Here is a 27,671-nt window from a genome sequence, read left to right as displayed (position 1 = left end):
CGAGAAAATCAACCTTTTAAAATAGCAACCAAAGATTACAGCAGTGAAAGATAAATACCATAATCTGACAGATCCCTTTTTCATCCCCAGCAGATGAGGCTGAAATGCTACCTCCTCTGGCTGTGGTTTGCTGGCTCTCCAAGCTCCACAGACCCTCTTTGTCCCCATGATTTTACCTTAGGATTTGAAGTTTCTGCCACTGGTTTGTTTTCAATTTCAGCATTTGCTTTAGCCAGCTGGGATTCTGCCTGTTTCAGCATGTTCTGCAGCGTGTTCCTCTCCCGTTGCCAAGCCTCTCTTTCCAGCTCTTGAAAAGGGTCAGCAACACCTGCAGATCTCATCTAAAACAGAAACCTAAAGGAAGTGAGCCACAATGGGTTTTGCACATTACTTCCACAATCAAACATCTCAAACTGAGTAGTAACCCAGCTTTATGACAAATTAAAACATAATAACAATGAGCCTGAAAACCAGCAATGGCATTCAGGTGTTAAACAGCACAATGGGAAACTGAAATGCATGAAAAGCCCTTCTGACTTTCATCTGACTTTCTTCTACACCCACAGGCAGCACTATTATTCAGAAGTAGTGAAAATTTCTGTGTACATGCAAAAACAAGCTGCACATACATCAAAAACAAGTTGTGAAAAATTCTGAAAAATCACATTCAATTCTGAGAGTCTCTTGTTCAGAAAAGCTGTGGCTGATCCATCCCAGGAAGTGTCCAAGGTCAGGCTGGTCAGGGCTTGGAGCAATCTGGTCTAGTGGAAGGTGTCCCAGCCCATGGCAGGGGGTGGAATGAGATGAGCTTTAAGGTCCCTTCTGGCCCAAACTGTGCTGTGATTGTGTGAAACTGAACTTTGTGGTAAGTCATCTCTTGTAGGAATGAGACCCAGGACTCCAGCTCCAATTCTTCATGAAGTTCTGCCTTCATAACCCTCTTTGTATCAACTACAGATTTACTGGTCAGTCATCAGTTACATCAGTGCATGATGCAGTAGCTCACAAAAAGAAATAGAAGATTTTTTTTTTAAGGTAGTTGATGTTTTATCCCTTGAAATAAAATCTATAAATTAGAGAAGCCAGTACAAACAACTGACCTCAGTTTCTCCTAGCAACTTATTTCAGTCCAATCTGTAGTATCTGAAGGAGTTCTACATGACTCATCTACGTCCTTGACTTCTACTGCACTGCTTGGCAGCTGATTAACAGGACAGCTCCACTTGGCACAGATTTTCCATGCTGACATTTTGCCAGGTTCCCTGTCCAATACTCCCCAATTTATTGCAACTCAAGGTGGGAACTGCAGAAAATTCCTTTGGTCTCCTGAGCACGTGGTTCAGTACCTTAAAGGAAGAAGAAATTCAGGAAGGAGACTGAAGGAAAAGGTGAGTCTGGAAGAAAAAAAGATCAAGGCCTGGAAAGAGGGCAGAGAGGAGGGACTGTTTGTGCCCACAGAAGAAAAGCTATTGAGGTGGAGTTTTTGCTCCTAAGCTCTAGAAAGGCATGTGTCTTTGAAGTTCTCTACTGAACACTTTTTTTGTTAAACAAAATTGAAGTCAGGAAACTTGAGCTCCTTTATTTTTGTGTGGTCAGTCCCTGAAGGAGGGAACTCTGCTCCAACAAAGGTTTTGTTGACAGCTGACAGCTCTAAAGGTTTGTGAGAGAAAGGCTTAACCAAAATAACCCCATGAACTTGGAGAAGAGGCTGCATCCCCCTCCTCAAGGCTGGGGATGATCCATTTGGCAACCACCTCTGTGGCTGCACAGGTGACAGAAGGAAAATATTAACTATATTTTATTTTGTAAGCAGGTAGACACTGGGAGAACTGCAACATGCCAAGGCAGCTTATCACACATCAGACTTGTGACCAGAAGATACAAAAACTTTAACTTATCAGACAGTCATAGATCTCTGTCTGTTGCAAGAGAAAGACATAAAGCTGCAGTTATCTGGGGAATCAGATGGAGTCTAAAAGTTATGCTTTTATGTATTTTCTATCAGTAGACCTGAGCTTGATCTTTGGTAATCTCTGGGCTTGTGTAAAATATTAGCAATACCGCAAACTTGGGTCAGAACAGCCCTCCTGAGATTACAAACCACTTCTTGAACTGCTTTTTGAAAAGTTCTTGGCATTTTGGTGAAAAACAACTGTCTCTGGATGCATAAAGAAGATACAGCAACACATCCTAAAGCTTGTGATCCTTCAAAACATTACATATCTAGGAAAAAAAAATGCTCTCAGAAGCAGACTCTGCAACACAACAAAACAGATTTGGACATTAAAATACGTTAATATTTTCCTTACCTGAGATGCAGGAGGAGACAAATCTGATTTTAGTTCCCTTAATGTCTGCAGTAAAGAGGCTACAGCTTCATCATTTGATGCAGACCAATCGTTAACCGTTCTGTTTAGGCAGAAATACCATTTCAGTATGAGGCTGATTTGTAAGAATGTTAACACACATTTAATTACTTCTTCCCACTACGTGGCCTTTAAAGTTCTGAGGCTTTAACTTACGCAATGTTTACCACACAAATTACTACACATACACAGAGAAATGAGCAACTTCTGTTAATTTTTAAGAATTAAAAGAGCTAAGGGCTCTCAGCCATGACCTACACAAAAAGCAGGATAGAAAGCAAAGTGCTATTTTATGAACTCACTTATCGAGAGTTTTATAAATGAACTCATTCAGGTGCACAGCCACAAAGAACAACTGCTGCCTTATCTTCTCCAGCTGTTGTTGCTGCTGCTGCAAGTGGGGTTTTTCAGTTTCTTTTGTCACCGGCTGTGTGGCACTTCCATCTTTGCTTGAGGTACACAAGAGTTCCTCCTGACAGTTTGGAGCTGGAGGATTTCTTTCTCTTTCTTTTAATACTGCCAGTATTTCCTGCAATTCTTTAATTCTTTGTTCATCCCTTTGGTGTTGCCGTTCCAAGTTTTGCTGTTCGAAAAGAGAAAGTAGTGGTTAATTGCATCTTGTATATATATGTACTTATGTGTCAGCATACCTAATTAGCATATACATCTGGTGTTCCTTAACTGCCAGACAGCTTTTGGGGAAAGGCTTTCCTGCTTTCTAGGGCCACCAGGAAGCCATTTAATGACACTGGAGTGGGCACTGTCTCCATCTAAGGAGAAATTCAGGGTGAAACCAATACTGCCTCAAGGCTTGATTTGGATCCTAGCTCAAAATAAGGGCAATGACATGAAATCTAGTTTGGTTACCATTAACTCATTCCCATTTAACCCATATTCATCCCCACCTGTGAACAACCAGCAATTCCCAGCACAGGCAAAACTTTAAAGATCCATTTCCGCCAACAGTAAACGCAGACACAATCCCTTGAAAACAGCTACATTTCAGAAAAGCAGGACAAGAGCTCATTTAATGCATTTTTCAGAATGCTTTAACAGGAAGGAAATATTCCAATTGAAGAACACCATCCAGAGAGTTAAATGCTAGTGTGTGGCTATTTCAGTGTATGGTAGAGCATTCTCACCAGTCTCTCCTGAACTCTGTGCCAATCCTTCTGTTTCTGTAGCTCTGTCTGTTCCTGCTGTTTCTGCTCTCTTTCCCTCTCCTCTTTCCTGTTCTTATCTTGCTCTTTAAGCAGCTTGAAGAGTGACTGCAGTTGCTCCCAGTCAACTTTCAGCTTGACCTCTCTCTCCCTCTGGGCCTCCAAGGAACGGATCACCTCTTGCTTTTGCGCCTGAAGAGACTCCAGGGTGGCTCGCAGTTTGTCACTGACCTCCCTCTCCTTCTGGGTTTCCTCACAGCACATCTGTACCTCAGCCTCCAGCTGCCTCTTGGACAGGATGGCCTTCTCATGCATTTTCTCAATAACAGCAGCAAGCTCTGTAGTTCGGGCCCTCTCCTCTTCCAGCTGGGCTTGGAGCTCTCGGACAAAAGCTTGTTCCAGCAGCGACTCCCTGTGCTGACAGGAAGCACCTTCCTTCACTCTCATGCTCAACTGCTCTGTCAAAACACGCTCGTGATTCAAGGAATCCAGGAGCTCCAACGAACGATTTTTCTCAGCATCCAGGTTTTTCTGTAGCTCCTGCAGTTTGTTCTGTTCCTGGGACAGCAAGGCTTCGCAGCGGGAGTGCTCAATCTGCAGCTCCTTGCGGAGGTTATCTGTCACTGTCTTCTCGTGCTCTAAGGACACGAGCAGCTGGCAATTCTGCACCGACTGCACATCCAGGGCAGCCTGCAGCTCCTGGGCACGAGAGGGGAGAACACATTAATATTCCAGCACAAACACTCATTTGTGGGACTGGCTGGTATTTAGCAATGTTCAACCTCCTATTTTATCCAAAAATATATTCAAGACTTAACTAGAGTAGTTCAGGTACTAAAAAGTTTAATTTAAAATTACAAGTTTCAGAAAAATGCTCCTTAGCAATATGGCACCAAGCAACAGACCCAAAAATTATCATGTTAATGTATCTGCCAGTACATTATTTCTTCTTTAGTTAGTAAGACCCTCATTAGGAAATCACTACTTTTTACATCACTCAGTCCCATTAATAAGTAACATCTGAAACAGCAATAATCCTGTTGTTTTAAAAAGAAAAATCTAAGCAGTAAATTCAGATGTAAAACTTCAGGACTTAGCAGCCCATCTCTTCAAATAATCACAGAATGGTCTGGGTTGGAAAGGACATTCAAGCTCATCTCATTCCCACCTTCTTCCATGGGCAGGGACACCTTCCACTGTCCCAGATGGCTCCAAGCCCTGTCCACCCTGGCCTTGTACGCTTCCAGGGATGGGGCAGCCACAATTGCTCTGGGTAATCTTGGAGCCAGAGCTGCACCACTCTCACAGGAAAGAACTTCTTCCTTATATCTAATCCAAATCTACCCTCTTTCCCTTTAAAATCCACCCTTAGGTCCATTCTGGGAGCCAGCCTTTCTCCAGAAGGAAAGGCGGGGACTGAAGGGGCAGTGTAGGGCACTGCAGACAGTCAGAGCTGGCACTGCTGTCCTAGTAGGGAGGTCTACCCTGCCCCCACCTAGCCAGCACCATTTGTTATCTCCTAGAAAGCCAGGTCAGATGCTAAAAGGCAGAAGCTTTCCATAAAGGGGCTTCAATAAAGATTTGTGAATGCCAGACCAATCTGCCTGTCCAAGAGCTACCCCCAGGGCAAAGCACTTTTCTCCTGGCCTTGGCTACTGTGTCCTCCTTGCATAAGCAGGTTTCTGAAAAAGAGGATGGTAGCAGCATTTCCTAACCATACAGCAGTAACAAATATCCCAACAAAAATCACTCACAAACCTAAACCTACCAGGAAGATGACAGGAGAAGCCAAACTACAAGGAACTTAGGGAATTTAAGTAGGATTGTTTGGAGATGAGTTTAGTTTTGGGGTTAAACCCCAAAGAAATGGTAAATGTTAAATCTCCCTCCTTTTCCATTCACCGTAGGCCTTTTAAAAGGACTGAATCATTGCTATTACAGTCTTGGAGAGAAAGCTGTTCACTTGTTTTCTGTTCAATTTAGAAGGGAACAGGACGACTTTGGTTAACTTCCAAAAATACATATAATATTGAAAAGGCTCCACTTACTCTCTGCCAAACCTATTTGTCATTGTGTGGTTTTCTTTATAATCTCAGAGATCATACACCTCACACCCCCATGGTAAATTTGCTCTGGAATTAAGGGTGCAGTTAGACAGCTGTAGAATCTGGCTATCCCTACTCAGCAAGGGGCAGTACAGAACGGGGGAAAATGGGGAAAGAAAAACCACTAAGAAGATGTGGGGGAAAAAACCAAACCACCACGGCATTCAACCCTGGTTTATTTCTGCATGTGCAATTAATAAAAGTAACTGAAAGCTTTAACTCTGAATAGGGATGCTGTGCACATTCAGAAAAGGTTTGGGGGTTTTAACAGTTACTAAACAAAAAACAGTGGAGGTGAAGAAGACTGCAAAAATAACCTGCTAGTTAACGTCATGCCCCAGGGGAGCTGGGCGTTACCTCCATGGCCTTTGTCTTTTCATCCTCTGCTTTCCTCTGCTGACGCTGCTGTTCCTCAAACCAACCTCGCAGCTCAGATCCCTTCAGCTGCTCAGCCTGCAAGTCTTCTAGTGCAGCTGCCAAATCCTTTTCTTTTTTTTCCAATTCAACACTGCAAAGTTCAAAATGACATTTCTATGTTCACAACAGAACATCCTTCACCAACATCACAAACAAGACGTTTTGCATTGGTTTCTCTGAGTTTCTCTTGAGTCCTTTCTATTGATTGGTTTTTTTTAAGGTGGCCTCTATCCTTTCTAATGAAGGTCAGTTATCAAGTCACAGCATCTGAAAACATTTAGTTCCCTGCAAGCCAAGCTAGAATTGCTCGACTTAGTAACAATTAAGAGATAGGTTATTTATCATGGCAGAGGAAAGCTGTTGTCCTTCGAGACGAAAGCAAAATATTGGCACACGCTAAGAAGGGAGTGGGGAAGGAACATATCCGAGATGACAATTTAGTAAAGAAAACATAATCCTTAAAAGTGAGAGACCCTAGTTTTCCTCCCTGTGTTTCCAAGTGCTAAGCTCTGTGTGGATCCAGTTAGTATAAAGCTCTTTCAGACCTACTGATAAATCAAGTAAATTAATAAATCTACTTCTCACCGTAAATTATTTATTTCCCTCTGAAGCTCTTCCAGGGATTTCTGCAACCTTTCATTCTCTTGCTTACTTCCAGAAAGCTCTGATTTCAGGGATGCTTTTTCTCGAGTAAGGAGATCACATGTTTCAGAGGATCTTTTCTGCTCCTCAGAGAGGGTGCTGTGCAAGTCACTTACAATAGATTTTTCCTGCTGAAGCTTATATTCCAGTAATTCAACTAGGATAAAAAAAACATTGTAACAATTATTTATATTACAGAGACCTTGACATTATGATATCAGTTACACTAATTCAAATTAGAAAAAAAAAAAATCAGCTGTATTAAATTTTTCTTGTCTGAAGAATTAATCTCTTTTCAAACATGAGAGGAATCAGCAGCAGGATGCACAAACGCTATGATTCTATCATTGTGATATTCTGTAATATCACTAATGGATTTTAAACTTCATTAAACAAATTACTCACTTACACAAACATTTTATGACAGGAATCACTATATAGAACCTGTTTTGCCAGCTCTGCTCAGGCAGGCGAGTTAAGAGAAACAACTCTCCCTAAATTTGGAGGTTCCTGTTTGATAAGTATGTAAAAATATTTAATGTACCTACGTCTACAGTATTATGTAAATAAAATTAGCAATAAACTTCTGGATTTCCAGAAAACTTTCCTTATTGGACTAGTGCATGTGCTATTAAATGGCTGAATCCTGAATGATAGTGATGAAAAAACAAAAATAAGGAAAAAAAAAAAATAAGGAAAAAACAAAAATAAGGAAAAACCAGTGTTTTGCTTTGAAGAGACATGTTTATTTTTGACCAATTTTTCACCTGCACTTGTTTTTTTATTACATAAAGAGAATTTTCTGTGAAAACCAAGGCTTGCTTATTTCATCAGGAGCATGGTTTAGCAGTGGGCTTGGCACTGTTTATGGTGGGACGCCACAGTGTTAAAGGTCTTACCCAACCCTAAATGATTCTGTGATTTTATACTAGTAAACATATAGATAAACAATTCTCTGCAAACAAACAGGGGTTTTACTGTCCTTGCTGGGTTTTCTCCATGTATACACTATTTCAGTTCTATTGCTTTGGGTTATTTTGCAGTTTCTCTTTGCTTTTCATAGATTTGTCTTAACTACTGATATGAGAAAGAGCAGCTAACATCACAGGAAACCTGAGTGCATTCAGTAAAACTGAGGAATTGTACAACACCTGCTTCTTTGCAAGACACCTTCTTTTGCCTTCTTCCTTTGAGGCAATAAGGAACTGATGTAGAAGACAGAAAGAACTGACAAAGACAGTAAGAATTACCTTTCCTCCGAAGCTGGTGTTCCTGTTTGTTCCCATGATCTTCAGCCTTGGTAAGGGTTTCCTGTAGCTGCTGGAGCTTCTCCTGGTTCTGGAGATGTGTCATGCGGAGCTGGGCTCGGAGGTCCTGGATTTCTGAGAGCAGGCTATTCCGGTCCGAGGAGAAGAGGTGCTCCACAACCATCTGCCTCTGCTCCTCCTGAAACAAACCAAGGCCTATTCAAACTACAAGGCTATTTCCATATCTTCTGCAAGGATAAGTACTAAACTCTTACAGTACAAGTTTTGTACAGAAGCACTCAAATTACTAAGTTCATGCTTCACATTAATGCAAACTGTTAACATTATGTAAAAAAGAAAAAGCTCACTTCACTTGCCTTGTCGAGTTTATATGTAACAATTACAACCTAGAAACTAAATATTATTGGCAAAAAGCCCCCAGATTCAGAGTTAGTTCAATATATACCCTTTGCAAGAGTGCTCTGTGAAGTTCCAGACAAATGGGAAGGAGAGAAAGAATTGAAGTATTTCCCATTCACTATCACTTTCTTGGTGCCAGTTAAAATAACCAATAGGCTTTGTAACACCATATACAAAGTTCAAGAAAAATGCTACCACAACAGAAACTCTAAAAGCTACTGATCCCACACCATCTGCATTAATACACAAGATTTAACAGCAGAAGAAATAAAACTGAACAAAAAAATTAAAAATAACAGAATAAAAAAGTGATTTATAAACAGCACACTTTAAGAGCTTCTCATACTTGTTGTTTCATTATATACTCCAGCTTTTCCCCTAATGAACTTGCATCACCAGATGCAGGATTGAAGTGAGACCTCAAGTCAATTTGCAACACATTTCTCTCCTTCTCAAACACACTCTGTACTGCTTGCAGAAGTTCTCCTCTCCAGTCAGCACCAACACCTGATGTTTCCTGTTAAAATAGAATTTTTTTAAATGGCATCTCTCTCAACCTCTAACCCAGCATCCTTCATACCATAAGAGTATATCTGTTAATTTAACCACTTTTAGAAGTGTTAAAAGAGTACTATCCCTTATTACTTAAATATATACATACACACACACAAGCCTCATAGTATAAGCCTCATAATATATTATATATATAATACACATTTATATATATATACACACACAAGCTGATTCCCTTGCTTAAAGACTATTTTATAGCCACACCTTGTCTCCTCTATCTGCCACCTTGCTGAGGTAATCCTTCAGTGACTGGATAGCATCCAGCAGGGATAATCCCTCCTTCTGCCAGCCCTCCAAACTCTGAGGGACATTCTTCAGCTCCCTCAAACGAAAGGGATGCTCTGACAAAGCCAATATTTTGCGGCTCTCCTCATACACCATTTTCAGCACAGTCTGAGAATATTAAAAAAAAAAGATAGCATCAGGAAACAGGCATCAGCATCCTGACAGTGTAAGAGTAGGATGGGATAGTACTAGACAGCAAAAGTAAGGTGTCTATATCAACACACTAAGATGCAATTAAGCAGAAATTATTATTCATGACAAAAGGCGGTACTTGACCTTTGTTTCTGAACCATTTAGCTAACTTTACTGGGAATAAATTAAATTCTATCAAGTCTGAAGCTGTGTTACTAAACCCCAGTGATGCCAGAAAATTGAGTTATGTATTTACACAACCTTAGCTTAATTTAGCAAATTATGTACAAGTATCAACTCCTAAAATAACCAGCTTTAATAATTTACAGAGTGGAAATTGTTTCCTCTGACATTGTCAGGCCAAATAATATATTTTAAATAAATTTCCCGTTCACATACTATTACATCATGCACAGATGTTTCTGGGCCTCCTTTCAAGGAAGGTCACTGGGGATTTAAATCCCTTTCTTAAACACATCTCATCAGAAGCCTCCATATGGAGCTGTTCCTCACTGCTACGCACTTTAACAACACAGAGTACTTGTATTTAACTCTTGATATTCTTTCCTTACACTTATTTTAAAATAACTTTGGAACAAACATGAATTGCTTTTCTGTCACTGGAATCAAAATAGTGATTACTTCAATAATCAATGAAAACCTTTAGTAAACATTAATATTAAAAACACAGTAAAGTGTTCAAACTAAACATTCAGTACTGGAATATGCACCCAGATCTTACAGCCAGTAAAGTCTAGATTCATGCTCCACAAAAGAAACAAAAACAAAACAACCAAAACCAACAACAAAATAACATCTGTTTCTTAAGGTAAAACAAAATTCACCTCTTCCATGAAGCCTCTGACACAGAATTTTTTAGACACAGAATGGTTGTCAGTTGGAAGAGACCTTTCAAGACCATATTTAGTCCAACTCTGCTGTGACAGGCAGAGAGAACACCTATTTTTTCAGGTTGTGCAAAGCCCCCTCCAATCTCATTTTGAATGGATTGAATGGGGGTCCACAACCGCACTGTGCCAGCAACTCATCACAAGTTTTGTACTTATGCCAAATCCATATCATGATCTTACTAGGCAGTGAGGTGAGGCTGAAAGATCAGTAGTTTCCAGGGTGCTCATTATTGAGCTTTTCAAAAATGGATGCTATGTTTCCCTTTTCTCCAGCCACTAGGGACTTTATCTGACTGCTGTGACTTGTCAAAAATTATGGAGAGCAGCTTGACAATTGCAACTGCAACATTTCCTCAGAACCCTGGGATCCACGTCTTTGGGTCCCATAGAATTAACTATGTCCAGGTTCCTCTGGTGGTCTTGAATCTTATCTTCTCTTGCAATAGGAGATACTTCATTCCTCCAGTCCCTTCCTCATCCAATTTAAAGCTTCCCTTATAGGTTTGGCCAGCTTACTGGTGGAGACACTCTTGTCCTACTTGGTTGGGTGAATTCCATGAGCTCCCAACATTTCTGGCTTCTCAAAGGTAAATACATGATAATAAAAATGAAAACCTTGAGTACTGCATCAGCTGCACAGCCAGGGATTCACGTCTATCCTGGTCCCCTTCCTCTGACTGGGAGGATAGAGGATATCACCCATGGTCCCAAACCTTTGAACTGTCCTGTTACAGTGCTGTTAGACCCTACACAGGTGACAATCTGTAGGGCTCAGTCAATTTGGCAGGCTCAATGATAGCACAAATACAAGCTGCTGGTAAGCAACAAACTTCTCCAGAGAAAGTATCTTGATGGCAAGAGGGTGCTTCAGTGCCTCTCAGTAAGGAATCTCCAATTACTAACACCTGATGTACTTTTCTGGTAGCACTGGTTCTAATGCTGGCAGATGATTTCATCAGCTTTGCACGTTTGGCTTTTCCTGGATCACATCGGTTATTGCATGTGTCCTTCCGTCTCCAACCCTAGAGCATCATGTCTCTCAAGGGCAGATAGATGGGGGAGAGAGCTTCCTTCACTTGAGCAGTGATAAAGGCCCAGTCTCCTTCATCTTGTGTGGTACCTGTGCCAGTTAGCTTGAGTGAGTTTGAATTCAGGCTTACCTTCCCCTTGCACAAGTCTTCCTCCACTGTGCTGAGCTAGCTGAAGGAACCTGCTAAGCATACCAGGAGACAGGATTCACTTTCTAGGAAGGGTATTTCTTCTAGCTTCTTATTACTTGAGAACTCACTGTAACCTTCTGTATTCTCTTATAGATAAGAATCTCTCCCTTTCTGTGGCTGGAATTTTTGAAATGGAGAGCTTGCTCAGCAAACCGAAGAGTTCTAGGCATATACTTCAACTTTCCTTACTGACTAGAGTGAGCACTCCCTGCTCAGTCTTCTGTATATTCCTCATGCTGCTTGACCGGGCTCTGACCTATCCCTGCACACCTTGCAATGGTGTTTCCACAGCTCTTCATCACATCAGGATGACAAGAACAGGCAGAGGAGCATGATGTCAGTCAGCTATGGTTACCTCTGAAACAAGCTTCTCTGAAGTCTCCAAGGCAAAAGCATAAAGCAGAGTAATCAGTCCTTGTACCCCCATGTTCTGAAACAGCACCAATGTTGTCCTAGAAAAACTAGTTCAATTCTAGCAAGTACAAGCAAACGTCAATAATATTGTCACAAGAGATGCAGAGACAAGAATCATAATCAACTTGAAGTTTAAACCATTACAGAACAGTTTTCAGTGTAAATGTAGCAGCTACTTTAGATTACCATTTTGTTTTTGCTGTCCAGTTTTAATTTGCTGGTATGCTCATATTAATCATACATTACCTTCATCTCTGGTGAAAGTATTTCCTTTTCTTTCATTGATTCCATAATATCTGGAATCATCTCCCGGTATCTCAGATAAGGCATGACATTGGCATCTAGGTGATCTGACCTTTGTAGCTCCTGCTTTAGATTAGCTGCCAAATCTGAGCTGGTATCTGAAGGAAGAAACAATCCCCCAATCCCCACAAAGTGTTATAAATATGGAAAGAACTTGAAACTAGAACCACCACTTGAAAAATAATCATGATTTCTTCTGCTCATATGAACGCAGGGTCACATTAAGTTGGTTGGTTGAGATCTTAACTAACTTAAACAAGTTAAAAATCATTAAGTTGCCTTTAGAACCAGAGAAAAGTGTTGGAGTTAAATCAGGACTCACTTAAACCCCCTGCCTCTGTCCTGTATGTACATGAAAAGGTAAAAGCAGGCACAATATAGATATGTACACATATACATGTATGTTTCTAAATAAAAAACCACCAGCCTAAGGCATAACTTTCCAATAAAAGACCCACGTTTTATCCAAGTAAAAGAAAATGGGAGAAACATATTAAAACATGTTTCAATACTGAAGATAAAAATAATCTACAAAGTTCAACTTACTGCTGCCACACCCATCACTCATCACAGATGCTCTTGATCTTTCATCATCTTGTATATCAGAAGGGGTTAAAGTCAGATTATCAGCTTCTCTCATCTGCTTGAAAATTAATTTTTCATGTTACTTTGGTTTTCTGAATGTAGCTGTTGGTTTCTGCATTTATGACAACTTTTTTAATAGTGTGAATTTTAGCAAATGCCTACTTGATCCAAGTGCTAGAGATGGCAAATACCATGATTAATGCAACCTTGGTGCTCTCTGGAAGCCATTCCATCTCAACTTTTTTCTCTTTTAATAGTCTTAAGATATATATATTTATATTTAACTACCCATCAAAGCAAGGCAAAAAAAATATACAGCCAAAGATAAATTTTCTTAAGTACAGACTTTATCTTCCAGTGAAATTACAGAACACAGACAATATATAAAATATTGCCATTAAAAGGAAAAGCCTCAATTCTCTAGTTTTGAAAGAGCCTCTTCAGACTGTTGAAGTGGGGAGCTGTTATAGGGCACTGAGTACTGTGGTAGCAAAGGTTTTACAGCTTTAGCTCAATTACTGACACATTAAGTGTTATCACAAATTTATCTGTTATTATCACAGTAAGAGAGGAACTAATAATTGTATATCCAGAACTTCACTGGACCTACTCCCAGCACTGTGTAGGTTTCTATTACTTGAAGCCCGTGGCCCCTCAATGATCACAGGGGGACAGGGCTGAGGAGTCTTGTTTAATAAGAATTAAATCAGACATGAAATATCACTTACCAGAAACTTCACCATATCTTCATCATCATCAACAGAATAGGTACTTTCAGAGAAAGCTGGGGATTTTCTATCTGCTCCCACTGCTGCATCCCCACTGCCATTTTCATCCAGGTTAGAATATCCCAGTGATATGGAATTATCTCCTTGCAGGGATGACCTTGTGTGCACAATTTGAAAATCTGTGTTTTCAGCTTCTGAGAAGGGTGTCAGATGAAGCACTGGCTGAAGTTCCATGCTTATATCTTGTTTTCTCATGATCTCAGGCGAGCCCCATGAAGACATACTTGCAATTAAATTCTGGAAATTTTTTGGAGTCTCTTTGTCTGTGTTCAAATTGTGTTTTGGTGAATCAGGAGTTTGATGAATTGCCAACATTTGCTGGCAATGCTTTTTCAAATCTTGATCCCCTTCTGAGCTGCAGATCATGTCCAACTCCTGGCACAAGATATTTTCTTGTGATTGCTTAATCTGCATTTTTGGATTTTTGTTGTCAATTGTCAAGTCAAACATAACTTCATCTTTTTCCTATAATGAAATAACACATATTAATTGTTTAATGGAATTTGAGTATGATTTTGCTAACTGAGAAACATACACTTAAAGACCTTTTAGAATTGATTGATTTTTCCTCCAATCGCTTTATCTAAGTAATTTTAAGATAAAATTACTCTTTTAACCTCTGATTCTGTGACTGAGTCTAAATAATGCCCTTTTTAGTTTATTTTAAACCTGTCAGCATGGAAATTTGGTTTCATCCTCCACACCTATTGTCAGATACAGTGAATAATTGTTATCCCTCTCATTTTAGACCATCATCTTAATCCTTTTGTGTTAATTATCCCACTTAATCATCTGTTTTAAGACTAGTACTAGCTGCTAGGATTTAACTCTTTTTGCTGCTCCTTCAGCTTTCATTTTAATACATTTCCTGATTTTCACATTGTTTCCACTTTGGAACCCAAGCATAACTGCAGGAGGGATTCTTTGCTCCTTTAAGAATACTGTACCATACATTTTCTAGTACTAGGATGAGCTAGATCCATAGTAAAAGTCTATAGTAATGAATGCCTGAAGACATGGTGTTTCTTTACTTTGATTCAACATATTCTTCAACTTTGGTAATTATCTTTCCTCAGCCTACTTAAAAACTTCTAGCACTTAAATATGGAAATACACATACTGACATACAAACATCAATTTAAACCTTTCAGAGGCTGAACTTCTACTTGAAAAGTGATTTTTACATCATTTAACTGCCCCCAGCATGCTAGTATTCCCTGATATCCTTCAAAATGTTATCAATTTTCTCTTTACTGGATCCTAAATTACTTCTGTTTTTTAAACAGGGATCTGACAATCCATACCTGTATAAACAACATGATCCAGTAGCTACTGGACTGGAAGTCTGCTGCCTTGTACAGACACATTCCATGGTCTGAAGTACATCAAACTGCATGGGTCATTTATCACTTTTCCTACCTATTTCCTTTTCCTGAGAGGTTTCTGGGGCAGACCCTGAATGTATAGTGCCACCCAGGCACTGATGGCACTGCTCCAAACTTGAACTTCCAGGCAAATAAAAATATAAACACCAGCAATGATCACATGTTTTGCATAGCTACACTCTCCATTTCTGCTTTAAAAATAAACATGTCATTTCACATAACAATTATCCTATCATTTCTTTAAATAAGTCATCTACCTTGGATGATTATTATAACATACTGCCAAGCAGGGCCCTGAAAAATCCACATAATCTGACACTGAATGTTTCTCCTTTCCTGTATACTCAAATACTTCATATAAACCCTCTTAACTAGCACTTATCACCTCTGTAAGCCAGCCTTTAAAGACAGTAACTTGGTGTATGACAGATTTCTACAGCTCCCTGAAAAAAGGGTCACCTGGGTACTACTGCTTTCTAAAATTGAGTGACTTAAGAAGAATTTAAGAAGATTAGAGGTTACTTGGAGCAAATGGTTCTAGAAAAGATTCAGAATAATTACATGAAGGAGTTACAGTAAAAAAGGATTTCTGAAAAGAGAAGGAGACATGATGAAGTGTTTTCTAGTAGTTCTCCAATACAGGCATGAAGAATTGCAAACAGTCTTGGTAGCTCACTGTGAGCTCATTGTTCAGCTTGCAGATGCCCACCCTCTCACTCTCCATCCTCAATAGATCAGGAGGAAAAAAAAAGCTGGGAAGAGCTTACAGATGGAAAAGAAAGAAGGGATATCACTTACTAACTACTCTCACAGGCAAAATAGAGTAAAATGGGGAAAATTTATTCTATTAATCTAGAAATAGATTATTCTAAAAAAACCTCTACAACAAATAATACTATTAAAAATCAAATAATGTACCAGTTTAGCCGTAGGGGAAGCCAATACTCCAAATGACTGATCAATATTTGTTTCTAATTCCTGCATTCCAGTTTTAAAGGCTACATCTTTTCTTTTACTCTGGCACAATGGATTGAGAAATTTAGTCTCTTCGTGACCTACTTGCTCTGCCAGCTTGGAAGACTCCAACTGTGAAAGAACTTCAGCTCTTTCCAATCGTAAGGCTTCGAGCTCTTTGATATGGGCTTTGATTTCACCTTTCAGTTGTGCAGTGCTCCCTTGCAGTTCCTTGATTTCTTTCAGATGGGCTACTTCTTTCTGATTCAGTCCTTGCACCTGGAAATCAAGTCTAGAAACTTCTAACTGAAGACTGTAAACATCTTGTGCCTGACTTGCACCTCTCTTTTCCAGCTCTGTTTGGAGCTCTACTGCCTTTTCTGTTAAGTACTGCAGCTCAGTTACATCAGCTTCTCTTTGATCTGCCATTGTCTTAATTTGCATCTCTTTCTCTAGAATATCTGCTTCCCTTTCTCTCACCTTATCTTCAAGTTCTTGAACTTGAGATGTAATCATCTTTGTCTCAGCCTCTTTCTGAGACAAACGAGTTTGGGAAACACTGTATTCTTCCTGAAGTGCCTGGTGCTGGATTCTTAGGGAGGTGAGCTCTGCAACAGACTGCTCTGATGACTTTTGCAACTGTTGGCATTTTTTCTCCAAAATTTCCACTTCTGTTTTGAGCTGCAATTCCTTTTTTTCCAGTTGCTGCTGCAGAGCTTCTTTAGAAGCTGAGACAAGCTCCAGTTCCTCCTGAAGTTCTCTCACTTTGGAGAGTACTGATTCGTTTCTTCTGTTTGGATCAGCATCACCTTGACAAGCTACCAGTCCCTTCAACTCATTCTGAAGGTTTTCCACTGACTTCTCCAATGGAACTTCATAGAAATAAACCTGGTTGTCACTATCTTCATGACATACTGGTCCAAATTGTGACAGTTCTTTATGAAGCTTCTCAATTACTTCATGGAGCTGCTCCACCTCTTCATCCTTGTCCTTACGCAGCCTCTCCTGGTCAAGGCGAAGGTGCTCAACCAGTGACCTCAGTTCTTCAATTTCAGGCTTTTGGTCTTCTGCAATCTAAGCAAAAGGATAAGGACTGAATGCTGCTCTATGTAGGCAATTATTATTGCACACAGAGTTTATATTTCTCTTCTCAATCACACAGGCATTAAATCACACATTTAACAGCAGGAAGAACCATACATTTCAGCTGGTAATTTCTCAGAATAATCTCTACTTTCCTGAGAGAATTATCAAACAGATTTAATTTACAATAAGAATCTGCACACCTTGATTCCCCTAAAAATCAAGCAATGAACATACAGTAAGCACTCTTACTTTATTCTCCAGAGCATTCTGCAGCTCATGCTGAAGTCTCTTCATCTGCTCATTCAAATGATCAATTTCTTGATTCTTTTCTTCAAGCAGTGCTTGTGGTAATGACAGAGCTGAGAAATCACTAATTCCCAGGTCCTTGCTTGGCTTCACATCAAGTTTTGTTAGATCCTCCTGACCAGAAAAAACAAAAACCTTTTTAGAAAGGACTGAATTTCTCTCTCCACCTAACAGCAGAACAGAACTAGAGGCTTTATTTAAACATTCTGCTCTTTACTAAAACGGTGAAAAGCTCAGGAACACAACTACAGCTTCTTTGGGTTTGCACTACTATATTAGACTGCCCCAACCCAGAAAATAACGTCAGCTTTTGATTTAAATCAAATCACTGTAGAAGAAAATGCTACAAGCATGAATCTAGAATACTGGGAAGCTTTAGTCTTATAAAGATAATGCCACATGCTGATAGCAAGAGAAACAACCCAAATCTCTGATTACAACATCATGAGATGAAGACCTCAACACTCAAGAAAGCAGGTCTCTGACATTTTAAGTGGTGCACTAAAGCTAGAGGAACTTACCTGTAAGTGTGCATTCTCTGCCTGAAGCTCAATGATGTTGGAAGTGCTTAAGTTTTTTTGTATCTCTAATTGCAATTTCAGCTGCAATATCTCCTCATCTTTCTTGCTCAAGTTATCTTTGTATTGTTCTACCTGGTCTAGTAAGCTTGCAATCTAAAAAAAATTAAAAATAAATAGATAGCATAGTTGTTTCAATTAAGTCCTCCAAGATAAAACTTTGTTTATTGTATTATTTAATCACAAGAAATTACTTCAGCAAATTCAATGATTTAAACTCTAATTAGCCTGCATTAGTAAAACATATAAAAGACAAAAAGAGTGAGAAGCTTGTATTCCAGCTCCTCACCTGCAAAACCAAAGTACTGCAAAGGTGGGTTTCTGGTTTCTTTTTTAAAGAAATCTACCTGTTCACAAAAGATCCATTAATCTGTATTGTGAGTGATCAAGGCTTGACTGATGTCATTTGATGAGACATATTAGCATTTGATGTGCAACAATGACAAGCAGTCAATATAAACACCATCCTTGTCCTCCCAGAAGCCAGAAATGAGATAATAATATAAACATACAGTGGGGTTGTGTATGCATTTATACGTGTAAATCCAATAAGAGTTCCAGATATTGTGAGTAGTTTCTCTGTTTCTTCTTAACTTGACACAAAAACTCACCACAAACATTCTCTCAAAACGGGTTAAATTACACCATTATGGGTAATTGCCCTTTCTGGTCTTAAAAGAATTATCTCTCACTCGCAAACAAAAACTTATGTACCTACTTCAACTTTGGAAGGAAAGGAAAATCAGTTTACAACTGGTACTGACCACTCTCAAAAGTTACGTGAATCATCATGAAATGGTTTCCAGCAGGAAGGGAGATGGACACAAAGAACAGAGCAAGGAATAGGAAGGTTGAGGCCAAAGCAACTCAAAGTCTGTAGAGCTCTCCCAAAGCTCTCACCTCTCTGTCCTTGACCTGAAGTGCTTCCTGCTCTGCCTGTAGCTGCTCCTTCAGCAGCAGGGCAGAACTGCCATCCACTGGCACTCGGTGCCTCGCTTCATCCAGTTTAGACTGCAGGGCAGAGATCTGGATCAGGTTATTGTACTGCTGCTGTTGCAATGCCTCTTTATCCTGAAAAATGTTTTTTTTTTCATGTTAGAATTAAGTGCTGTCAATATACAAACCTCCTTAACCAGAGCAGTCCTGCTGAAACACTTCATCAACCCTGACACACCCAGTACAAGAAGTACATAATCCCAGTGGGCTATAAAGAAATAGCAATTCAAAACAACTGAGTGTTTTTAGCTCATTATAGGTTTTTACCCCTTTATTTTTTGTAATCCAATTTTAACAACTTCTGAAAATTTAGCATTCAGTGATAAATTATACTTTCTCAGTTACATAGCATTTTATATGTATAAGAACCTAACATCTTGTTCTTGTAGCCATTTCCAAATTTATTATGATACCATATATGTGCCAAACTAAATTTGATAGATGAACACAATTTAAGAAATGAAGAGTTCTGGGTAGATCAAAACCTACTCACAAATACATCAAGTTCAGTCAGAACGTGATAAAACAGCACTGAGTTTGTCCAACCTGCGATCTGCTAAGCTATCATAGCTTATTTTATTTCTAAAAAATTGGTTTTTGATCCTCTTTCTCTCACAGTCCTTCTCAGGAGCTGAGTCAGTCCAAGGAGGAAAGGTTCACCTGGGAACTGTCCAAACAATAAGCATACATATCTGTACTTAATACAGTAAAGGAAATCTTGATAAGAAGCCTAAGGCAGTAATTGCCTCTGCTGTTCAACATTTACTCTGCCCATAGTTTAATGCACGTATCTTTAATAGGTTATTTTAGACTCATTGTGTGATTTGTAAAAACATACATAAATTTAACCATCTTTTCTCTAGTTCAAGAGATTTAAGACTCAGTGCACATAGCTACCATCTTCTGATTCTAAACTTAAAGTAGTAGCAATTAAAAAAATAAAAATAAATTGCAAAGTTAATGCTGTGCCACAGTATCAAAAGGTAAAGGAAAACCAGAAATTTTTCTTGCCCTTGCATGAAACCTGTGATATCAACCAGCCCCTCTGGCAATGCCTCAGGAAAGGACACACAAAATCAAACCAAACCCCAAGCAACAGCAGAGCCTTTTTTGGTTTTTATCAACTGAAAACATTACCCAAACCACAGTGATCACTGACCTAAACCCTTCAGCAACACTGTGCAATCCAGACCACTGCAGAAGTGGGCTGCCCTGCCTTTCTGGACAGCCAAGTGTGCAGTGTCAGTTCAGCTCTGCACACAGGAGTTCAGTTCCTCCTGGCATTCTCCAGTTGCCATGTCCTGAGGTTGCTACAGCAACTCGGCAAAATCAAGTGGCAAACTAGGCAAAAATCAGGGCTTTATATAACATACCTCCACTGTACTTTCTGGGTGGTCATTCACATGTAGTCTAATGTGGTGTCTTCTTCCATGAATCCCAAAATCCACAGCAGAGCAGACTCCCTAAATTAGCCCCACTTCTTAGATCTCAAGCAAAAGGATGAACGGTCCTTCCAACACAACCCTACCCAGGAGCTTCAATGTTACATATCAACAACCTGAACCACTGGAAGGAACTGGGGCAGGATAGAACAAAGACCTGCTCCATGCACATCAGTAGGGCCAAATGAACCTATTAGCTGTGACTTTACTCAGTATTCCTCACAAACTGTTCTATATTCAAGACATTCTATTTCCAGACCTATTTCTTATTTCTCCATCACCTGCAATACATGCATTTTTCATATGTTGGAATATGGGGGACAATAAAACTCTGCAATTACTATTCACATCAAGTGTACTTTTGCAGAAAAATGCCATGGCATGTAATTGTTCTTAGAGCTCCATTGGACCTTATTTACTGCACAAAATTGCTTCAAGACAAGCTATTACAGTGCTTTCACGTGGCAAATTGAATAGTACAACCTTGTTTAGATTGGATGAATTAGTTTCTGGGTAAAAAAAAAAAGAAAACCCAAACTCTAAAGTGTCTGAGTTTATTTATTTAAGATATTTCCAAAACACCAATTGATGGGGACATTCACACAACCAAAAGAATATTCTGAACTCACATGGATAGAGAAAGCCTCTTTAACAGCAAGCCAGTATTCCAGAGGAAAGAGCAATTTGCCAACACCAAGCAGCACCACAGTCTCCATCCACTCTGAGGCAGACAGAGAGTAAATGGGCATGGCTTTTTATGTTTGGATAAAACCACAGAAAAAATTAAGCTCAGAAAGGTCTTTAGAGTTCTCTGACTCAAAGCAATTCTCGTATCTCCCAGAGACACCACTGCCACTCTGAGCTTCCTTTAAGGAGTGGCTGCCCCCAGTGTGAACACTTCCCCCTTCCATTTAATTGGAATTTCCTTTGTTTATATGCCTATCTTCTCATCCTTTCATTTGCACCTTCTAGTCTGACTCCACCTTCTTAAAACCTCTTACAAAACTGTACACAACAAGATCTCCACAAAGCTTTAAACAATACTCAACCATGGAAAATTATTGGGAGGACACTGAACATTCAGTTTCAGATGGTAGAAAAAGTTACTCAGATGTTTAGTAACATTTGCTACATGGATTGTAATTCTTAACTGTAGGCTGTGATTACCTCTGTAGTAGTAACAAACTGGTAGAAGTTTTGGACTATGGCAAACAGATCTGGCTTCAGACACAGAGCAACAAGGGCTACAGATTAAGATACTTTGATTTTAAACACAGGTACTTATTGAAGACCCTCAATGTTTGATATTCAGTAACATCACCTTCTCAGAAACTTCTAGACAAGCACAAGAGCAGCTCTGAAGGAGCAAACATGACAACTGTCAAAAGCAGCCTCCATAGTAGGACTTTGAATAAGTCTTACTTAAGTCTTGTAAGTAATATCTAAAGTACATACTACTTACAAGTAGTACTTAAGCCTTTATAATGGACTTCAGAGTTTGTAGAACCAGAGATTATTTAAAACTCTGGCTGTGATATGTGCCATTAATACACCAGTTTAACTCACCACTGGGTGCCAGACACTGTCGTAAACACTACTGACAATCCCCACAGAGCCACTGTCATGTAATGCAAATCCCATTTAAATAAGGATTTAAAAATTACCTGTTTCAGTTCAGTTTCCACTTTCTTCATTTTCTGCAGCTGTTGTTCCAAGCTGTGTACTGTCTTTGAGACCTCAGCACCACTAAGCTTCAGCTCTTGGATCTGTGCCACCAGTTTTTCTATCTCTGTATCACGAGCTGCAATTTCTTGGTGTTTTCGCTCCTTTTCCAGTAACAGTTTATTGTAATCATCCATCTTCTCTTTTATTTCTGCTTGCAAAGATTCTACCTACATAGAGATCATAGTATACAGATATTCAGGCAATATGAACAAATTTCCTGCCAGTTGAAAGCAAGAATCATTTCACATTAAAGCAAATTTTACTATGGATTAAAGTGGTGCTAAAATCCCAGGTGAAAATAAAACTAAACACAGAAAGTAGGAAGAGTTAGCTTTTTTTTCTGAAATCCTGTTTTCCAAATGCAGCAGCTCTTAGTTTGATTAGTCTCTCAACATCTGCAGTACTCTCAAAGTACTAGGATGAAGGTAAACTCTCAAAGGAGCCTTTTGGTGACAGGGTTAGTTGGTTATGAGATTACAGATCCATTAAGATTACACGAGTTATTCATAATAGCATTGGATTATGAACCCTCAGAACCCTCTTCCAATATTCCAAGGAATTCCAGTTTAAAGGAAGATACCAAGAACTGAAGGATAAATATGCAGTCAGAGATTCCCAGGAGTCAACATAGGACAGGTACTTCTCTTTCCAACAATAACTTAAATATGAAGACGATACAAATTTTGAATTTTAGCTGCAGGAAAACAGTCATTCATCCCAGTAATCAAAGTGAAGGCAAGGCTAGGAGCTTTGGTGTGACAGACAGACTATCTCAGGGTGTGATAAAGTCATTTAGCATAGTGAAAGCAAGCTCAGGCAGGAAAGCAGTGGGAATGGAGAAGTAATTTGGTCAATACCCATGAGCAAGGAAAAGGGGATTTTACAAAATAAATGTTTTGTTCATCAAGAAGTGTCTGAATTGATGTAAATCCCACTTCAACATTATGAAATAAAAATTCTTTGCATTAACATAGATCTTTATATCTTCAAAGTATTGTGCAGATTTTACTAAAGCAGGAAGATATGCTCGAGCAAACAGAGGAGTCAAATTAATAAGCAGGGAGAATGTAGGAGACTGGTTAAGAAAACCAGAAGTTATGAAAATTACATCTTCAAACTGCTTATAGGCATAAACCTTCCCTTGATTGTGCATGTATCTTACTCCCTTCTCATCTCATCAGCAACTAAGCACTGCTAACCATAACACAGGTCTTACAGTGAAGTTTTTGGGTATAGAAAAATCTTCTAGAAGTCTAATCTTTCTAATGCTACAAAATTTTGGCATCAGAATCCCCAAACTATGACACTTCAGACATAAAAAACGTGTTTTTAACACCACATTGCTAGAGAGCTAGTGCTGTGATCCTGTAGCTAAGAAAACACTTCCACATAACCTCCACTCTCACAGTGCACACTGCAGCTCCCAAGAACCAGTCAGCACTCTTTTCACAAAATTATCCCACTTACACATACTCTGTATCTAGTAAACACCAGAGGGGGAAACTTGTTAGAACTGCTACATGCAGAAATCAGTTTACTTGAGATGATTTGGCTTAGAGTGAGTTAAGCAGTTACTGATGTTACAGCTGCGTTAAACAAACAACTGAACAAATGCTGACATTTCCTGGCACAGAATGCCTGCATACCTCACTCTATCCACAAATGTCACCTGCCTAGTTACCATCCTTGTGGGTTTTTCTCCAAGTAAGTTTTCATCCTTTCTGAGAGAGGTTGCAAAGCTACAGTGTTAATTTTTCCAGCTATGGCCTCCAGCATGGAAAATTCATACACTGGAAATTCATTCATATCAAGGGTAAGGATTGCACCTCCTAACACTGAGGCACACAATTCCATAACTATACATAAATAGGCAGATGGAAATGAATTTAACTATTAAAATTAAATTAAATTAAAAATAACAACTTTACCAGTTTTGATAAGAGCCAGGCCACAAACAAAAGCTGAAGGCTAGGGCACAGTTTTATCATCACTATTCCAGTATCTCTGTTTCATGCTCCAAACCTCAACTTCTCCTTTTATAACAAGAGGCTGTTTCAGTGAATAACTGCCTGCAACACCTCTGAGCAGTAAGCCAGGAGAGCTAATTACTTATGTACAGGAAATTACACTGAAAGCAGTTCTTCATTCCCTGCAAGATTTCTGCCACCCTAAAACCTATATCCTTAGCTCCAAGTCATACTGAGTCATGCCTTGGCATATCAAGAAGAGGAAAAAAGCTAAAGCATATCTAGAAGGGATTGAAAGAAAAAGGAAAGAAAAGTTAAGAGACATTCATGCTGTTTTCCATACCTGTAGAATCAATTCATAGTTCTGTATAATGTTCATTTATGTGAAAAAAAAAACAAAAAAAAAATAACCAATCAAAAGGGGAAAAAAAAGCAAAAGTTAATCTTTGAAGCCAAGCATCAAACAAACAAAAATGTGTAAACAAAGGCTCATTTATAAACTTAAATAGGCTGAGGCACGCAGACAAAGGACATCTCTATTTCAATTGTTTAGGTGGAAAAAATAAACACATTTAGAACCCAGAAGTAATTTCTCAGATGTGCTTTTTAGAGCGGAGTGTCTGTAGTGCTGTCCTCCTTGGTTCATTAAAGCCAGACTCAGAGGTTCCTTTAAATCAGACTCAGAAACTTTACTGTAAAGCACATGCAACAGTTCTTTCCATCTTTGTAACAAATAATATAATGCACTCTCATTGCTTAAATATAGTTCAATCAGCTGGGGAAAAATCTGCTCTCTGGCTAACAGAGGAAAAAAAGTCTCCCAAGAACCAGACCCCCGAAAACATACAGTTTTGGTATTTAATTGTATTAAACTCCATTGGCCACCAAATCTGATTTTACTCACCCTATGCTCTCTGGACTGTCCTGAAGTCTGTGATTTTGATGACAGTTTTAACTGTTCTTCCAATTTCTGAATTTCCTGCTGAAAATCATCACGTTCATGTTCCCTTTCTATGGCTTGTTCCTGTAAACGCAAGCAGAGAGAATCAAAATATTTTTGAAGATTTCATTACAATCTTGAGTACAAAAATAATTGGGGTTTATTTTTGTGGTGAAGAAACTGTTAATTTAAAAAATAATTAACTGATTACTAATAATTAATCAAGACTACCTTCCAGTAGTCCTGAAAGCATATCTACAGTTAGAGAGAAAAAAAAAAGAAAGCACCTTTTTGACTGCAACATACATATAAACTACAATTGTCATTTAATAAAAAGGAAAAAATTACCCTGCAGTATTACAGAAAATGAATTGAAAACTCTACTTTTTTTCCTCTTTGATGAGACTAGAACACCCAGGTCTTAATTTCAACCAAAACTGAAAATAGCCCACTTTGGGAACCACCTTCCATGTCTCAAGCCAAGATGAGAATTTATCACCTCCAAACCCATGAAAATGTGGTCTCTTACTTACATCCATGAACTGCCGCTGGTTTTTAAGCTGTTTTTCAAGAACTTCAATTTGCTGTTTTAATTCAGCAACCTCCAGTAACTTTGTAGCCAGGTCTTGGTTACTGCACAGCTGCTCTTCCAGCTCCACCTCCAAAACTTTCATCTGAGAGCGTAAGTTGGAATGGTCTTTTTCTGCCTGACATTGAAGCTCAAGTTTCTCCTTTGACAAAAATTCTACTTCCTTGAGTAGACCTGAGTAAGAACACAAAAATAATAAAAGCTGTCAGTGAAGGCTACAGAAGTCAAATGTTTCAGATGAGACTAAATTTGGATATTTTGGACAGCATCAAAACAAAGAAAAATATTTATTCCTGAGGTGGGCTCTAAGAGACATCCTACACTGCCCCAGCCTAAATCAAAGTATCTCCTTAATCAAGCCATCCAATACAGAATTCTCTGTTCCTCTAAACTGTCATGCCAAGATCCTCCTTAGTCATCCAATATCAGTCTTGAGCTGATTTCTCCATTACTCCTTCCTTGTGCCATGCTGGTTAGTCAGTACCCAGTCCCATCTTTCTAGTGGCCACTGCTGCCCAGCCTGACTCTGAAACCAGCTGCTAGGAAAAAAGTTACTGTATTTCTCTGAACCCGAGTGGGGATTAAAACCCAGAGAAAAATCATGCTTACAGAAAATCAGTCCAGTTCTGAGGTTACAAAGGAAAGAAAATGGCACATATTTTCCTTATGCAGACTGCAAAAGAAATACCAAAAAGGGAAATGTACATAGCTGAAATTATTTAAGTTATCAAGAGTTATAAAGATTATTTAAGTTACCAAGAACACTCTTGTAGAAAAGCTACTTCAATGTGAATATAGTTAGTAAACTGAGAATGAAAAGAATTCTGTCTATTTTGTTTCAAAGCAAGGTCCTGCAAGAGCTCATGATTTTACTTTTCAAGTGTTCCACTATTTACCTCAAATGTTTTTGTCACAGGTTAAAGGTAAGTCTGTGATCCAAAAAGGACCTTAAGAAATCACTCTGCCCAATTTCTGAAATGGTCAACTCCCTTTTTGAAGTATAACCAATTCAATGTATGTGATTTCTGGCTTAATGTCATTACAAGCTGCTCTTAAAAATCTTTACTACCACAGCCTACCTACAACATTTTTTCTAGGGCTTCATTATCCACAGATATTTAATGACATTTCTAAACCCTTGATACTAAGCAAAAAACCATGAAAATTTCTATGTTCACATATAAAAGGGTAAGAGTGACAGGCTTGGAATAATGCAACAACATTTACAATACACATTGGGGAAAATGTCACTACAATGAGGATAATGGAAAACAATGTCAAGAGTGGATGTGTCAATGTGAATTCTCTGGTTCTGAAAATCAAAAAAAAACCAGACAAAGAGAATCAAGGAAGTTTGGAACAAAAGCATTGACTACATGAGCTCTCAAGCTCCACAGCAATCCTGTTATAGATTACAGCTACACTCCAACTACATTTCACTCCAAGCACTAATTATAGCCTACATAATAACCACAGTGCAATCACTGTGCCACACTTCCTACTTTTTATTTTATTTTTAAATAACCACAATAAATAATCACAAGTTTATTTGGTTGTGGATGTACTCAGGCTCTGGCAGAATGCATGAAGTGAAGACTCTCCCCTAATTTCTCTCTCAATCCCCTTGGAGCTCTATTGTACATATAACGTATTTTATATATATATATAATTTCCATCATGTGATGCAACAGAAAAAAAATCACAAAACCCAACAATATTGTGAATTCCATTAGGACACTCAATCCCAGCCATAGCTGCATGACAGAGAATATCTTTTGCCAAGAGCTGTGTTTTGCCAAGCAGGAGATGGGAATAATGTGAATAAAAGAGCAGCCTAGTGAATTTACTTATACATGGTGCTGAGAGGAGGGCAACGGCAGGTGCTAGACATATTTAGGCACCCAAAAGAAAGTCATGGATTTAGACTGACCCTGAAAGAAAAGAACTAGGATTTGGGAAAACAAACACAATAATTTTGCCTCCTATATCCTATGGAACATGGTTGATAGCTTCTTTTTTAGCTTCCAGAGGAACACTAGTGTTTTTGAGGAACAAAATACTGATGAGGCAACACTGACATACACAGTCATAATCACCTTCTCAGACAGAAATGCAAATTAATTGACAAAAATAAT

The 27,671-nt window shown here is 38.9% G+C and overlaps 1 protein-coding gene across 15 annotated transcripts in view; it reads right to left on the bottom strand.

The window, feature by feature from the left end:
• The window catches only part of PCNT (pericentrin), a 71,135-nt gene that overhangs the window by 5,253 nt on the left and 38,211 nt on the right, over positions 1-27,671 (bottom strand). For 9 of the 15 annotated variants that reach the window (XM_088058678.1, XM_088058684.1, XM_088058679.1 and 6 more), the window contains 20 exons: positions 25,481-25,710; positions 24,912-25,031; positions 24,351-24,371; positions 21,980-22,207; positions 18,778-18,948; positions 17,821-17,973; positions 17,243-17,413; positions 15,872-16,981; positions 13,509-14,033; positions 12,742-12,838; positions 12,139-12,293; positions 9,135-9,323; positions 8,704-8,874; positions 7,941-8,136; positions 6,634-6,847; positions 5,989-6,139; positions 3,509-4,225; positions 2,669-2,949; positions 2,310-2,409; positions 177-341 (listed from right to left, as the gene is read on the bottom strand). In XM_088058678.1, the coding sequence (XP_087914804.1) occupies positions 177-341; positions 2,310-2,409; positions 2,669-2,949; positions 3,509-4,225; positions 5,989-6,139; positions 6,634-6,847; positions 7,941-8,136; positions 8,704-8,874; positions 9,135-9,323; positions 12,139-12,293; positions 12,742-12,838; positions 13,509-14,033; positions 15,872-16,981; positions 17,243-17,413; positions 17,821-17,973; positions 18,778-18,948; positions 21,980-22,207; positions 24,351-24,371; positions 24,912-25,031; positions 25,481-25,710 (5,165 nt within the window). Of the gene's footprint in view, positions 1-176; positions 342-1,107; positions 1,347-2,309; positions 2,410-2,668; positions 2,950-3,508; positions 4,226-5,988; positions 6,140-6,633; positions 6,848-7,940; positions 8,137-8,703; positions 8,875-9,134; positions 9,324-12,138; positions 12,294-12,741; positions 12,839-13,508; positions 14,034-15,871; positions 16,982-17,242; positions 17,414-17,820; positions 17,974-18,777; positions 18,949-21,979; positions 22,208-24,350; positions 24,372-24,911; positions 25,032-25,480; positions 25,711-27,671 lie in introns of those variants that run through there. The other 6 variants (XM_088058681.1, XM_014257782.2, XM_014257780.2 and 3 more) reach the window with 5 other exon arrangements.

The sequence above is a fragment of the Pseudopodoces humilis genome, chromosome 8 (genome assembly GCF_049639895.1).
Source record: "Pseudopodoces humilis isolate 2021_Gansu_Grassland_sample_001 chromosome 8, ASM4963989v1, whole genome shotgun sequence".
In the NCBI taxonomy this organism is placed as follows: Eukaryota; Metazoa; Chordata; class Aves; order Passeriformes; family Paridae; genus Pseudopodoces; species Pseudopodoces humilis.
This window is presented reverse-complemented; position numbering and strand designations above follow the sequence as displayed.